The sequence below is a fragment of the Glandiceps talaboti genome, chromosome 11, assembly GCF_964340395.1.
Source record: "Glandiceps talaboti chromosome 11, keGlaTala1.1, whole genome shotgun sequence".
Lineage (NCBI taxonomy): Eukaryota > Metazoa > Hemichordata > Enteropneusta > Spengelidae > Glandiceps > Glandiceps talaboti.
Window position 1 is genome coordinate 9,408,772 of NC_135559.1, and position 14,987 is coordinate 9,423,758.

The following is a 14,987-nucleotide window of genomic DNA, read 5'->3' on the forward strand; positions in this document are numbered from 1 at the left end:
CCAAAGGAGCATTTACAAAACGCTGTTTGATTGGGTAGGTATAAATAGTTTAATACGCGATACCATTCCTAAGTAGGGATGTAATTGATTATAATAAGTTGTAATATGTAAGATAAACAAAAAATGGTGCAACGCACACGTTGAAACTTTTAGTAACATAATTATAGACATGAATTACATCAGATATAAATAAGTGAAAAGATTATTACCGTTCTTTATTGAAGTATATTACTAAACATCATACTGTACGCAATGACCACCCCTCGAAACCATTTCAACGTAATGTCAAACGTAAAGTGGTTTCATGTTGCGTGGGGCGGACAAAAATGTGATTCTGAACGAGGAAGGTGATGGCAGAAAGCAGCCAAACTGACTTAGTGGAAGTTTGCAGATCAAAAGGACGTTTATTCTTCTTATCTCAAGGTATTCCACAGTTGTGGTTCGAGGTCAGTGTTTATCTTAGTTTAACATTTTTGTTCGAAAGTATGTTTATATTCATTGTGTGAAATCCGATGTTTTTTTTTCTCTACGAACAATCAGGTGACCCAACTATTGCTGAATTAACCAATATGGCGGCACCGTCATCGGGGGTTATTGAACGGTTACAACAACTGGAGGCCATTGAGAAAGAGGTTGCAAATATTCTCAGGAATGCAGGTAAGGATATTTTACATAATTTCAAGATGGAAAATCCACACGTATGGCTCTGCTGGCGGCATAGGCATATGTTTGATTTCAGAAAATATATAAATTCTGGTTCTCCAAGAACCACACACACACAACGTTGTTCTATCACCCATCCATGCGTGCACGTGTCGAGTGACCTTTGACCCCAACTCGCATGCATAATCGTACATACATCATTACATGCAGTAAACACATGTGCGACACACATTACGTGATTCAGTTCAGAATCTAGCACTAAGCCAACCAATCTGCACCATTGGTACGTTGTGTTGTGCCATGACCAGCCCTGTCGCACTTTCCATAAGTATATACAGTGTAACGATATTTTAAAATACTAGAAATTTATCACTGTAATACCAGTCCTGAATCTCATGTTACTTTATATAAGACTCCAAAACTCAATTATTTTCAAATATACAGCAACAGATTTCTGTACGGTATACATACATATATTCCTATTAACATTGTCCAACATTAGGAGATAGAAAATATGTAGTTACTTTATAATGGCAGTTTGCTAGGAGCTCTGAACATATCAATGCCATAGCTGTAAACTTACATCTACAGAGCAAACATCACACTTAACTTGCCATTGCTGTAAACCTTCATCTACACAGCAAACACCACACTTAGCTTGCCATTGCTGTAAACCTATATCTACACAGCAAACACCACACTTACAACATAGCTTGCCATTGCTGTAAACCTACATCTACAGAGCAAACACCACACTTAGCTTGCCATCGCTGTAAACCTATACCTACAGAGCAAACGCCACACTAACCTTGCCATTGCTGTAAACCAATATCTACAGAGCAAACGCCACACTAACCTTGCCATTGCTGTAAACCAATATCTACAGAGCAAACGCCACACTTAGCTTGCCATTGCTGTAAACCTACACCTACAGAGCAAACGCCACACTTAGCTTGCCATTGCTGTAAACTTACATCTACAGAGCAAACACCACACTTAGCTTGCCATTGCTGTAAACTTACATCTACAGAGCAAACACCACACTTAGCTTGCCATTGCTGTAAACCTTCATCTACACAGCAAACACCACACTTAGCTTGCCATTGCTGTAAACCTACATCTACAGAGCAAACGCCACACTATTATTAAAGCTTGCCATTGCTGTAAACTTACATCTACAGAGCAAACACCACACTTAACTTGCCATTGCTGTAAACCTACATCTACAGAGCAAACACCACACTATTATTAAAGCTTGCCATCGCTGTAAACCTACATCTACACAGCAAACACCACACTTAACTTGCCATTGCTGTAAACCTATATCTACAGAGCAAACACCACATGCCATTACTATAAACGTATGTCCTGTAAACCTTATCTTATCGTTAGTGTAATTGAATTTTGTTTATTATTTTGGTATATTTTGTGTTCACAGGCCAAGCAATACAGGAACTTTCCAAGGACAAGCCTAATGAGAGGATAGTAGAACATCACACCAAACAGTTCCTTAGTTGTTTGGAAACTGTAGAAAATGGCCTGACTAAACAGATTTGTTACTTGACTCAAGTTTCCACTGGACATCCACATGAAGGATCTAGCTATTCTGCACAGAAGGACGCCAAAATGGCTCTACACAGACTTGAACATGCAAAGACTAAACTCAATGAACTAGCAAGGACTTGTTCGTCGAATATTAATAACGGAAACTGAATCATTCACTGGCAGTGAATGCAAGACGTGGTGTATTAGAGTAATCCCTCACACACAGTCTGTGTTCTCCCCAGATGGAAACCAGCAGAGTCGGTGGTAATTTGCATAACAAACAGGGTATTGTTATAGCAACACTTCCTGGTTCTTCCAGTACTATGGATTGGAATGGGTTTGGAGGCTCCTGCAAGCCAAATAACAGCACAAGTGTTCTTTCAAGTCCTGGAGATGATGCATAAGAATGTTCCTCAAGGAGGAAGGGGGAGTGTGGGTACGAGTACAGGATTTTCCTATCGTGGAAAAGTAATGTTCAAAAAATTGCTGATAACAATGTGACAGATGCTAAAGGAAGTCGTTCTGGAGTTCAAATTTCCTTGAAAAACACCTTTAAAAGCTCAAGTAAAGCGATTCCTATTTTTTTATCACATTCATATCGGGTATAAAATAACACAAATGATACTTGCCAGTTTTAAAGTGGCCATATGGATGAGGATTGGGTATTTATTTCGGATTTTTAATTTATAAAACAATTTTATTATGGCATCCTACTTGAAAAGTCAATGTGAAACAACATAGACCAACGCTGTGTTTGTAGCTCAATACATTGCAAAAGATTGATAACTGTGTACTATAACAAACTTTTTTTTTTACACATTTTTGAGCTTTTTTGCAATGTATTGAGCTACAAACACAGCGTTGGTCTATGTTGTTTCACATTGATTTTTCAAGTAGGACGCCATGAAAAAATTGTTATATAATTTTTTTAAAAAAATGCCCAATCCTCATTGATATGGCCACTTTAATGTTATCAATTTGTAAATAATGTTACCAGTGGTCATAAAGTCAGCTGATTACAGAGAGTGTCATTACTGCATGGTAGCAGCTGTTAGAGTCACTCTAGTCAGTATTGATACAGCCTCTATGATGTTAGTGTTCAATGGCTCTGTTTGATACAACTATGCAGAAACCAGTAACAAACTGTATATGCTATACTTTAAGATGGTAAGATTGAATGGATAATTTTTTTGTACAATTTTTGTCTAAATGAAATGAGCTAATGTGTCACCATGCAGACATCAAATGCAGATGTCAGAACATCGGTGCCCGTGTGTGTGTGTCTATAGTTGCAGTACATCTAAATGTTCTTGACCTGAAGAGGGTTTACACAAAATGTAGCAAGAAATTGTAATCTTTCTAGAGCAGTTTCTCTTTGGTTTCTGCGGTGTTGTATCAAGCAGAGTCAGTGAACACTATTGTGAAGTGGGCTGTATACTTGCTTTGAACTGGTAACATTGTTTTCTGATTGATTACATCTTGAGTGACCAAGCACTTGAAAAAGATTTAATGTATATTCCGGCATAAAGTGAAATTGTTTTGATGGGTGTTAAAGTGCAGATTTTTTAGCAGTGTAATAGACAACAAAACTGAAAGTTATACATAATTGAAGGGGAGTTGTTGTAGGGAAAAGTGAAATCAATATTAAATGAACAGAAATTACTGTGTTTCCTTTTTCATACAGACTAAAGTCCAGAATTGGATGTACAAAGAAACAAACAAAAAAGGTGTGCTACATTGTGGGAGAGAATAGATTTACTACCAAAGTGACTTTAGTCGTAGAGTTTCGATCAGGTCAGGTGGCATGATGTTTTGTACATCTTGCACAGCATTTATTGGTACAAATTATACAAAGAAAATATAGACACTGATAGTGTTATATTTTATCTCACTGCGAACACAAACATAAATAAACAGCTTTGTGTTTGAATCTTCCTTGTTTCATCCGACAGTGGTGTTGATTTGTGTTCACAGTGAGATAAAATGTATCATATATGTTTGCACTCTATCAGTGTCTGTATTTTGTGTGTGCAATTCTCAACAGAAACTTGTGAGAGACAGAAAAAAAAAACATTGGCAACTAAATTGAAACTGTATAGTCTCTTGTTTGGTAGTACAACTCTTAACCCTCAGTATGTAAAACTTATGATTATCCCCAAATCCAGTGTAAAAGTATACACTTTGATGATCAGCAGTACAAAACAAGTGAATCGTCAATGACTAGACAGTAAACATAGACACCAGAAAACATAGTCTACACTGCATTGAAAGCTAAATATAATAATGGTTGTAATAGTAGACTTACTTAAGTTTTTGAAGTGAGTACGAAGCTTTCGTCCAAATCGCTCAGACATCATCAGTGTAATGATGTTATGCTGTTTGGTCAGGTGACCTCCTAATGGAATCACCTGACAGTAGACTACTATAAGTAGGTGGGAGATGGTATCCACAGTCATGGTTGATAGACGGCTGCTGATGTTGTGTAATTCAATGGACTCTCATCATTACACTGATGACGTCTGGGTGATTCGGACGAAAGCTACATAGTCACTTGAAAAACTAGATTCCTGGAATTTTTTTTTTAATTATTATTCCAGGAAGTTAACTTGACTATTACTACTATGCAAAATAGATAGTCAAGTATCAATTTCTATTCTGCTGCAATCATTGTTGTGATGGTCATCATTCACTGTCAACAGTTTTCAGCAAAATTTGGTCGATGTCGTTGCATATGTTGTGGCTGTCGGTGTATCATCGATATGGTAAAATAAACGTACGTACTACATCATTAGTTTGGTTAAGATCCTTCTCAAACTAAAAACAAGATATGCATTAACTCTGGAACTTTTGTGAATGTTTGACAGTTTCATAGACAGGAAATGACATTAAGTACATCAAAATTACATGCAATAAAACCAACCAAATTTATCCACTTGTGTGTGTTTCTCTCTTTCCTGAACAAAACTTGACTCAATTTCATGTTCATATTCCTTTATTATAAATTTCAATATCTCAGTTATACAAATAATATCAAGAATGAAACTTTATAGCTTCACTGTAACTATTGGTTACAACAATTCATTCTTCTGAACAACTATGTTTGTACATACATGTAAGTAACAGCCCCCCCCCCCCCCCCCCCGTCAACAATAGTGCCCTCTACGGCAGACAATGCAAATTTACATTCAAGTCAGAAGTACATAATTCTGATTACATAATACACAAATGATAAGAAAGTGTGCCATTGGAACAGTAGAACGTGTGATAATATTGCATTCAAAGTTCGACGAAAAATAACATAACTATATCTTAAAACTATAAACAACGGGAATTCTTGGCCATATATAATTGGCAGATTACATTCTTTTGAGACTTGAGTATTTCCTCTTAAAATGTACACAAATTTATCACAAATCAAACTTTTCAGTTCACATGTGGTATCACTTGTACACAGGTAGTGTATTTGCGTATCTCAATGTGATGCAAATGATATGCAAATATATTATCATACTTAGTCTCAGTTACCCAGACTCTCACCACTGTGGGCTCTACTAAGAAACCACCTAGATGAGAGCCTGGGGAAACGTAATCCAAAGTTGCCTGCACCGAATCTCTTTCTCAGAGTAGTATTTGCTGGGGAATATTTCATGTCCAACATTTGCAGGATTAATGATCCAGGTACCTTCATGACAGTTTATCATGTTTCTGGTACCGTTGATTGATACATCTTAATTACAACAAATAAGCCTTGTAAGCCAATAGGGAACTTGCAAACCCACCATGTTGAAAATTGCATCATGGGAAATGTGATAATAAATACTAATCAAATAGTATTGTAAACAATAATGTTACATTGTTTGTAACCACAAATAATCAATTCATAGTGACCCTGACAATTGTGGGAGGTTTATTTTATCAGTAGCTCCAGATGAGGTATTCTGATAACTACAGATAATCCCATAGTCCTTTGCATCTGAGCATGCTCAGTCTGGATTGCAAGTTCCCTATTTTCCATGACTTAGAGGAAATGTACTACGTGACTTCCAGTGCGGGTGACTTTGGATTACATTTCCCTAGACTTGTTATGGGTGGTCTCATAGTAGAGCCCCAGCTGTGAGAGTCTGGGTAACGGAGACTATACCATACTATATTACAAGTGTTGCAAGATAACCTCAGTAGTCTGGACATGTGACTGGTTGTGAAACTACTTCTAAATATAAACGTCCTATAAAACAAGATTACAGAATACTGAGTTAGTGGAAACCTGGATTTTAAAAACAAAGAAGTTGATATTCAAGTGTATGTACATGTATTCAGAATAATCTGTTACCATGGTTACATAAATACAAGCATGTTTCTACCACTACTTCTGGGTCTACCAATTCACTAAATCTGAATTGAGATATAACAGCAGCTGCCTTAGTTTTGGCAAGTTAAGACAGACACCAACTACAATTATAATTGTGGCATGTAGCAGTTTTAACATAAATGGGTAATAGTGACGCCTTGATGATGTGGATATAATCACCCTGTAATCAAGGAAATGTAAACACTGAAATTCCATGAAAATGTACCCCGGAAGCATATGTCTTCCCAAACACTGAACCATTCTACTGTGAGTATCAAAAGGGAACGCCCCTCCTCGAAATAAAAATATTTCCGTAAACTGCGGGTTCTGGCGTCATTTCATGATTTAACATCACATAAGTTTCTTGTGATTGTCACAAAACACCAAACTGTATCTTGCTTCACGTTAATCGTCCTATCTGGTGTCCAGTGTTGTCTCATGATTTTTTTTTCTCACCATTTGAAACGTTACAAATTGATATTTATAAAAATAAAACTAATGTACTTTTTATGAAGAGCAAAAGTAAATTCCTTGCCATAATATTCAATAACTAATATTTCCAGATTTCTATACTTTTAAACTGGCATAAATTTGTTCATAAACTTCAACCAATAACAAAATATTTACAGATTTGTATGTTACATAATGCAAATTCATATTGAGTAGAACAGTGTTCTCCACTGCAAAGTAGCATAGCAAAGTAGCTGATTTGCATAACTAAATAGTTTGCTATGCAAATTAGTTCTGAAATCATATGATAGGGACCTATGTCAAAAAAAACTTAGTAGCTGATTTGCATAACTGAATAATTTGTTATGTAAATGAACCCCATTCTTTGTATAAAAGTGACAGGGGCCTATGTTTTTTTACCTCTGGAAAGAACACTGAAAATATACTAGTACAAAGGGTACAAAACTATCAAATTTATTGAAGTGCCCTTCTGTGAAAAACCTCATAAAATAGCACAAACTAATGCACAATGCAATTTATTTCGTTGACCTTTGTTGTGCAATCTCTGTAAATTTTATTTATATCAATTTTTCTTCATATAAATAACCGTACATTCATCATTACATACAATCCTTGGAGAATCGGGTAAAAATGGGAAAGGTTTTGGATAATTAAAAAATCAACTCCAAAAGGAAAATTGAATGAAATGGAAATCCAAAGTTTTTCTTTCCTGATTTCATTTATGGTGGAATGTTTGTGATGAATTTTCTTCTGTTGGCACAACGGTGTGGTCACAATTCTCAGTGTTTTCTCCAAAATAAACCTCTATTTTTTTTAAGTCATTTTCTCAACTTGAATATATATAACAGATAATATCTAATTCATCAAGTTTTCTTGCAAATTACTACAATCTGAAAATAAAACTGGCATCCTGCCCACTGGCATGTAGCCAAATTGGCACAAGGCCAACAGGCATATAGCCATTTTGGCGCAAGGCCAACTGGCACTTAAACAGTTAAAATGAAAGTAATGAGCTGTCTGCAAAATTGTAAATTCTCAATAAAGTTCCACTGTGCGTCTAAAACGTTTCTTCAAATATGTTTAGGTAAAATATTCTTGAATATTTCTTGGTAAAATGTGTCCTTGAATATTGTACAGAGTTTTATGTTGTAAGGTTAGAAAACAGTCAGGCAGGAAATTGTTATATATTTTGCAATGGATTTGAATGCAGAAAACCAAAGAAAATTCATTGATATCAATCAAAATATCAGCGATATCTGAAATGACTCAGACAGCCTAGTTTTGTCATAAATGTTACTATGTCTACAACCATGGCAGTTTACCTAATAAATGTAATGAAGGAGTCAACAGACTCTATTACATGGTTGACAGTACCCATATGAGTGAAAAATGGTATTTATTTTTGGATTTTTAATCAATAAAACAGCTTTTACTTTTAGACTAATATGTTTTCCTACTTGTAAGCAACAATGTTACACAACATGGACTAAGTTCTTGTTTGTAACTCAATAAATTGCAAAACAAAATTTTAAACATTTGAAATGCTTATGTAAATTAAACATTTTACATATTTGTAGCATTTTGAAATTTTGTTGTAATTGGTAATAATCAGTTGGTTATAAGTTGGTGGATGCTGTTTCACATTTTTTTGAAGTAGGACAACAGAGTAGAGTTGTTTTATGAATTTAAAAAATCCAAAATTAATACCCATTTGTCATCCATATGACCACTTTAATATCAAAGCTGCCATTTCAGTGTAAAGTCCTGTTGCATTTTAAATTAGTAACATCGGAATTCATCACTACCTTATTTTGACAACATAGTCACTAAAATCTCACTTGTTCATGACGGAATTTGTTGACGAAATATTCATCATGATAGGGTTTGTTCATGCTAGAAGTCTTTTCATATCAAAGATGCTCTTCAGTATGCGTTGTCGGTGTTCAGTGTTTGATATACCGGCTATCTTGAGGTCATCGTCTGTGATGGAGTCGATGAAGTCTACGCTATCCCATCCATTCTCCATTAGACTGTTAATGTATTGGGGTAGGCTGAGATTCAACAACCATTCTGAGATTGTTCTTGGTTTCACGAGGGCTTCATAATCCTGTATTAAAAACACAGATAAGATGAAGGAATTTTACATCAATTGGCAAGTCATGTTAATAAGTTTTCAAAATAAGTAACATTGATTACAAAGAGAGAGAGAGAGAGAGAGAGAGAGAGAGAGAGAGAGAGAGAGAGAGAGAGAGAGAGAGAGAGAGAGAGAGAGAGAGAGAGAGAGAGAGAGAGAGAGAGAGAGAGAGAGAGAGAGAGAGAGAGAGAGAGAGAGAGAGAGAGAGAGAGAGAGAGAGAGGGGAGAGGGGGGGGGGAGAGAAAGAGAGAGAGAGAGGGGGAGAGAGAAAGAGAGAGAGAGAGAGTGAGAGAGAGAGAGAGAGAGAGAGAGAGAGAGAGAGAGAGAGAGAGAGAGAGAGAGAGAGAGAGAGAGAGAGAGAGAGAGAGAGAGAGAGAGAGAGAGAGAGAGACATGGGAGAGGGAGACAGACAGGTGCACACAGACACATTCATAGACAGACAGAATAAAACAGAGTGGGGAAACACACATACAGTTAATAAATGTGTATCTATAGAGACACAGACAAACAAACAGAGTGAGAAGAGAGACAAACTAACACACACACATTTATAAATAGTGGTAAACCAAATCAAAGACAAGCAATAATATTGCAACTACAGTACAACACGAGATAACATTGATAATTACCTCTGTTTCTATGACCATAAATGCATCACTTGGCATGGGTGGTAATGGTGGTGGTGGTTGTTTACTTTGCTTTTGTTGTGGTGGTCTCGGTGGTAGTGGTGGTAATCCTCTACTATTAATGGCAGGTTGTGGACTCTTAGCTCTCATAGGTTGTTTCTGTGGCAACGGTGGTCCTGGTGGGTATTCAAAATAACTGGTATCATCTTCCTCATCATCATCATCATCCATCACTGCACAGTCTGTTGTCAAATTATCAACTGAAATTTTCCGCAAAGGTAACGGTGGCTTATCGTTAACGGCACTGACAGGTTCTGAGGTTTGTCTGAAGGGAGAGTTTCTTCCAGGAATGCTTATTTGAGGTGGTGGATTTGGTAGCGGTACAGGTGTGTTGTCGTACTTGCTTTCAGTGAATTCATACATGCTGGGGACACATCTTGGTGGTACTTTAGGATTTGAAAAACTGGCACCCTGTTCTATGAGGTCACGGTCACCTGGTAATGTACATTCTACCACCTGTTCTATCTTGGCTGCTGGTTCTGACATTTGTCTGAGTGGTGGCATCTTCCCAGGGCCATGAAACCTAGGATTGGGGGGTACATTTGGAAGCGGTGCGGGCGTATCATACGTCGCTTGTCCAGTGACTTCATACAAATCTGGTACATGACGAGGTGGAACTACGGGGCTAGATCTGCGACCCTGTTCCACTGCTCTTCCTTCACACAGTGATTTACTTTCTTTGGATCGCCGTAGAGGTGGTGTTGGAGGAGTATCAGTCAGTGCTTCAGCTTGGTGGAGCTGTTGCAGATGCTGTTTTCGTGGTATATTCGGTGACACCGAAGGACTGCGTCTCAGACTTTCAGCTGAGATGTTGGCTTGGAGGGTGGACTCTGGAGATGAATGGGGTGTGTTTCCTTCCTCAAAGGATACCAACTCTGTAACAGAATAGTGATGTTAAGGATGTGACAATAAATCTCACGTTATGGAGAAGGGAAAGTTTAACAAATAACACATGCATGTGGCCATATGGATGACACATAGGTATTCATTTTCGATTTTTAATTTATAAAATAACTTTACTGCCTGCAAAAATACTATAAAATAGCATCGACCAAGTCCTTGTCTGCAACTAAAAACGTATTTAAGAATGTTTGTTACTGTATATACAATAACAAACATTTTTACATCTTTTAATTTTTTTATACAATTGATTGAGTAACAAACAAGGCTTTGGTTCACTTTTTTGTTTCAAACAGAAGAAGTGTTGTTTTATGAATTAAAAATCCAAAATAAATACCCAATTCTGATCATTATGGCCACTTTCATACTATTCAAATATTTGAGACACCAGCTTATTCTCTGGAAAGTAACATGATGTGTATCACATCGATAACAAATTTGCATGTATTTTAGAGCTAAAATGATGTAGGCTTGGTGTTTTACTCATGGGACATTACGTTTTTTGACACAGAGCTAGACATATTTCGACCCTAGACTAACAATAACAGAGACACAATAAACACAGCAGGATCCTTTACCCAATCACATTGAACACTGATAAGCATTGCTATTCTTCCACACTGCAGTAAAAACTGGCTTCTAATGAAAACATTACACATGGACTTGATGTTTTAATGTCTTCAAAAATTATATACTTTCTAACTGATAATCAACATTTCAACTTGACTACTTTCACATCCCCACTGTTCACGGCACCTATGTAATTATTTCTTTTGCATTAGAAGTTGTCTGAGGGTGTGTAATAAATGTCATCATGTTACATGAGTGAAACACCAAGCCTACATCATTTTACCTGTATTTCCAAAAGAGGGTAAACTGGGCAGGACATTTGGCTGCCATATCAGAGAAATTTGGTGGATTAAATTTTAGTTCAACTCTGCCATAAAAACCAACTCTTTGTCACTTTTGAGAACAATCATAAAATGAAGTATATTTTGTGCTAAAAAAATTTAATGGAAGACAAATACAAAGTTTGTAAATTTGTTTTTTGTATACAACTAAATGAGAGTAACCATGGTAACATATCTTTTTGTATCTCAAATATTTTCATTTTCTTTACTATCTCTGTACAACTACAAGACATTCTAAGACTCTATGCATGCATCAAACTCTTAAATTTCAAACTTTAATGTTTCTCTAAACATACACAAAGGTATACACAGCACTGCAGGCATTACTGATCTTTTCGTTGGTAGCAAATTCATAATTATCATTTCTGAATTTTTGATGAAATCATGAGAATTACTTAATATGCAAATGATGAAGGTTGTGTATTCTGAATGTCAGGTGACTAAGTTACATTCAGATGTGTGAAGTGCATAGAGACTGTTGAACTACTGTTAATGTGGGATGAGGGGTTTTATGGCAGTTGTGTAGGAAATGTAGGTGTTATGGCAATTGTGTGGGAAATGTGGTGTATGGCAGTTGTGTGGGAAATGTGGGGTGTATGGCAGTTGTGTGGGAAATGTGAATTTTATGGCAGTTGTGTGGGAAATTGTGGTGTATGGCAGCTGTGTGGGAAATGTGAGTTTAATAGCAGTTGTGTGGGAAATGTGAGTTTTATGGCAGTTGTGTGGGAAATGTGGGGTGTATGGCAGTTGTGTGGGAAATATGAGTTTTATGGCAGTTGTGTGGGAAATGTGAGTTTTAAAAATTATGTGAACGTCTATGAACCCTGCAGTTAAAGCTTGAGATGGTTGATGTATACCATGTATATATGTATATATTGGCAAATAAATGACACGCTTGAATATCTATGATTTTTACATGTTTGAAAATGTGATGGAGATGTAAAAAATGTGTCCAATTAATGAGGAATGAATTCATTAGTCAGTTAGTAAGTTAGTCAGTTAGTTAGTTTAGTTTTAAATTGCTAGGTGAAAAGATGTCGTCAGACTCCTACCAGTGTCCATCACCACCAAAGCTGAAATGTGAAGGAATTTCAGTTTACAATTAATAATACTGTGTGATTAGAAGAGTTCAGAATAGGGAGACATGATTTTTCAAAGTACGTTTTTCGCCATGACACTAAAGTACAACTAGTAACACCCAAGTATAGAGCTTTCACTATGAAGCACACCCAATTACAACCCATAACACCCAAGTAAAGTCATTTCACTTTGAGGCACACTCAATTACAACCCATAACACTCAAGTAAAGTCATTTCACTGTAAGACACACTCATTAAAATTCAATAACACCTAAGTAATGTCATTTCACTGAGGCACACCCAATTACAACCCATAACACCTAAGTAATGTCATTTCACTGTGAGGCACACTCATTTACAACCCATAACACCCAAGAAACAGTGTTTTCACCGAGTACCACTCAATTGCAACCCATGACACTGAAGTAAAGCGATTTCCACTGTGCCACAGTCATTTATAGTATTCATTTAAGTGTAAAATAACACATTTTCATTTGTTGTAATTATAAGTTTAGTATGTGACCCTTCTAATGAAGTCAATTTGTAAACAATGTTGCCCACTTGTGAAAAACTGCTTGAATAGGAAGGGAGGATATGCTGTGAATTTAGTATCTTTGATAAAAACTTGAAAAAATACTGCCAATGGCGTTGTAGCACAACTGTACAAGTTTTTAAAAATGTTTATCCATATGGTAGTCCATGCTATCAAGAAGTGTTCATTTGTTGAATGACTATCCAGTTGCCTATCCAACCATGTTGCTATCTTTACGATATATGCTATCATTTGGCTATTGCTATGGGCGTGGTCATGTTGTTAGATATATTTGCATACATTTTTGTATGTTTTTGTTCACTTGTGTATGAATTCCTGATATTCCTGAATAAAATGCATTGGTTTCATTTGCTTTCACTTATCAGTACAGAGTTGGCATCGATTGTTGCTTGTCGATTGTTGCTTGTAGACAAGATGGCGGCACGCATCAATGTCTCACTATGAAGTGCAAACATGCATGTCACTTCTTTTTCTGCTACCAGAGACGATGGTGAACCATACATATAGCGTTATATATTTTATCTTCTCAAAGGTTTATTATAAGTATGATGTAGATATAAATTATCTGACAAAAAATGGCAAAATGTGCACGTTTATGTCTTTGTTTTTCGGCAGCAGTGAAAATCCAATATGGCCGCTACTGATAGTAGCAGTACTTGAAATATTCAACTGGAAGCTGAAGTTAGAGAAATGGTTTCTGGTACGCATAGGAGCCTGTTGTCTCGAGGTCAACTTACCATAACTCTTTTCTCTTCTACTCCTTGTCATTGTTCGCAGGATTTTCTCATCCGTCTTTATATGCATGAGACCCCTAGAGAGACAACATTTGATCAATATATTATCATACAATAGATTGGATAGACCATTGGTCATGTACTGAGGTGGGTTTTTTCCCAAGTATTATGTGTAATCCCATATCTTAGTTTGAACTATTAATTCTCATCACAATTAGCTTCTGTTTCTTTCCTTCATTGTTCAGCAAAGCACAGCGGTCACCCTAGTCACATGTGTGCGTCAAGGTCCCCTCACACAATGAACATTTTTTTTTACTAATCTACAAGAGTCAGGAAAATTAGCAAATCAGTACGAGATAACATATCAAACCAATGTATGTGTATAACATGGGATTATACATGATGCATGAAACACCACAAAATTTTTGCATTTGCATTTTAGTTTTAGTACTAAACTCTTGTTTGTGAGCATCTCAAAAAGACCTGTGCACTCAAGATGTGCAGCACACGAAAAATGAGCTTATAGTCAAGACGATAACATCAACTGCGACATAGCTAGCATTTTATGTACAGTGTAGCTTATAATAATAAATAGGTAAATTCTAATACACTTCTGAAAACGATACTAAGTAAAATGTATTCAATTTTTGGGTGACGACTGCCATACTATGGGTATGCCTTGGTAAGTAACAATTTTAGGCAAGTTATATGGTTTCTATGGTTTCTACAGGATTATGGATATCTACCATTCACTTTTAACAAGCAATAAAGTTATAATAATAAAATAACGTGTAGGCCAAGAAAAAAAAAGAGAATTGTTTCTGGTCAGGAGAGTTTGTCTAAAATGGTGTGAAGACACGCTTTTTAAAAAAAAAAAATTTCAACAAACCTGTCACTCAGTCTACTATTTATGGCAGTTACTGTTCTTTTTATTTAGTACCTAATAGAGCAAGTGTGTATGT

At 36.3% G+C, this 14,987-nt stretch overlaps 2 protein-coding genes across 6 annotated transcripts in view; one reads left to right on the forward strand and one right to left on the reverse strand.

Annotated features, from left to right (window-relative positions):
* The first annotated feature begins 9 nt into the window (after window positions 1-9).
* LOC144442544 (mediator of RNA polymerase II transcription subunit 11-like) lies at window positions 10-2,871 on the forward strand. 3 transcript variants are annotated; one of them, XM_078131918.1, is made up of 3 exons: window positions 10-34; window positions 541-657; window positions 2,102-2,871. In XM_078131918.1, exons 2-3 carry the CDS (start codon window positions 570-572, stop codon window positions 2,374-2,376), a joined length of 363 nt encoding a protein of 120 aa, XP_077988044.1. In that variant the 5' UTR covers window positions 10-34; window positions 541-569; the 3' UTR covers window positions 2,377-2,871. The 3 variants fall into 3 exon arrangements, with proteins under 3 accessions (XP_077988044.1, XP_077988042.1, XP_077988043.1); XM_078131916.1 differs by lacking the exon at window positions 10-34 and adding an exon at window positions 291-423; XM_078131917.1 differs by lacking the exon at window positions 10-34 and adding an exon at window positions 322-446.
* A 2,479-nt stretch (window positions 2,872-5,350) lies between these two features.
* Window positions 5,351-14,987, reverse strand: part of LOC144442301 (phosphatidylinositol 3,4,5-trisphosphate 5-phosphatase 1-like) — a 35,267-nt gene continuing 25,630 nt past the window's right edge. Inside the window, exons 23-27 of one of the 3 annotated variants that reach the window (XM_078131614.1) lie at window positions 14,029-14,102; window positions 12,711-12,731; window positions 10,510-10,722; window positions 9,791-10,320; window positions 5,351-9,134 (exon numbers count right to left, since the gene is read on the reverse strand). In XM_078131614.1, the coding sequence (XP_077987740.1) occupies window positions 8,916-9,134; window positions 9,791-10,320; window positions 10,510-10,722; window positions 12,711-12,731; window positions 14,029-14,102 (1,057 nt within the window). In that variant the 3' untranslated portion in view covers window positions 5,351-8,915. Of the gene's footprint in view, window positions 9,135-9,790; window positions 10,723-12,710; window positions 12,732-14,028; window positions 14,103-14,987 lie in introns of all 3 variants that reach the window. The other 2 variants (XM_078131612.1, XM_078131613.1) reach the window with 2 other exon arrangements.

Excerpts from the sequence above, each read along its gene's own strand:
- LOC144442544 (XM_078131916.1), top strand. The coding sequence starts at position 351 with ATGGCAGAAAGCAGCCAAACTGACTTAGTGGAAGTTTGCAGATCAAAA. Across the intron at positions 424-540 it reads TTTATTCTTCTTATCTCAAG|GTGACCCAACTATTGCTGAA; the intron begins GTATTCCACAGT and ends ACGAACAATCAG. Across the intron at positions 658-2,101 it reads AAATATTCTCAGGAATGCAG|GCCAAGCAATACAGGAACTT; the intron begins GTAAGGATATTT and ends TTGTGTTCACAG.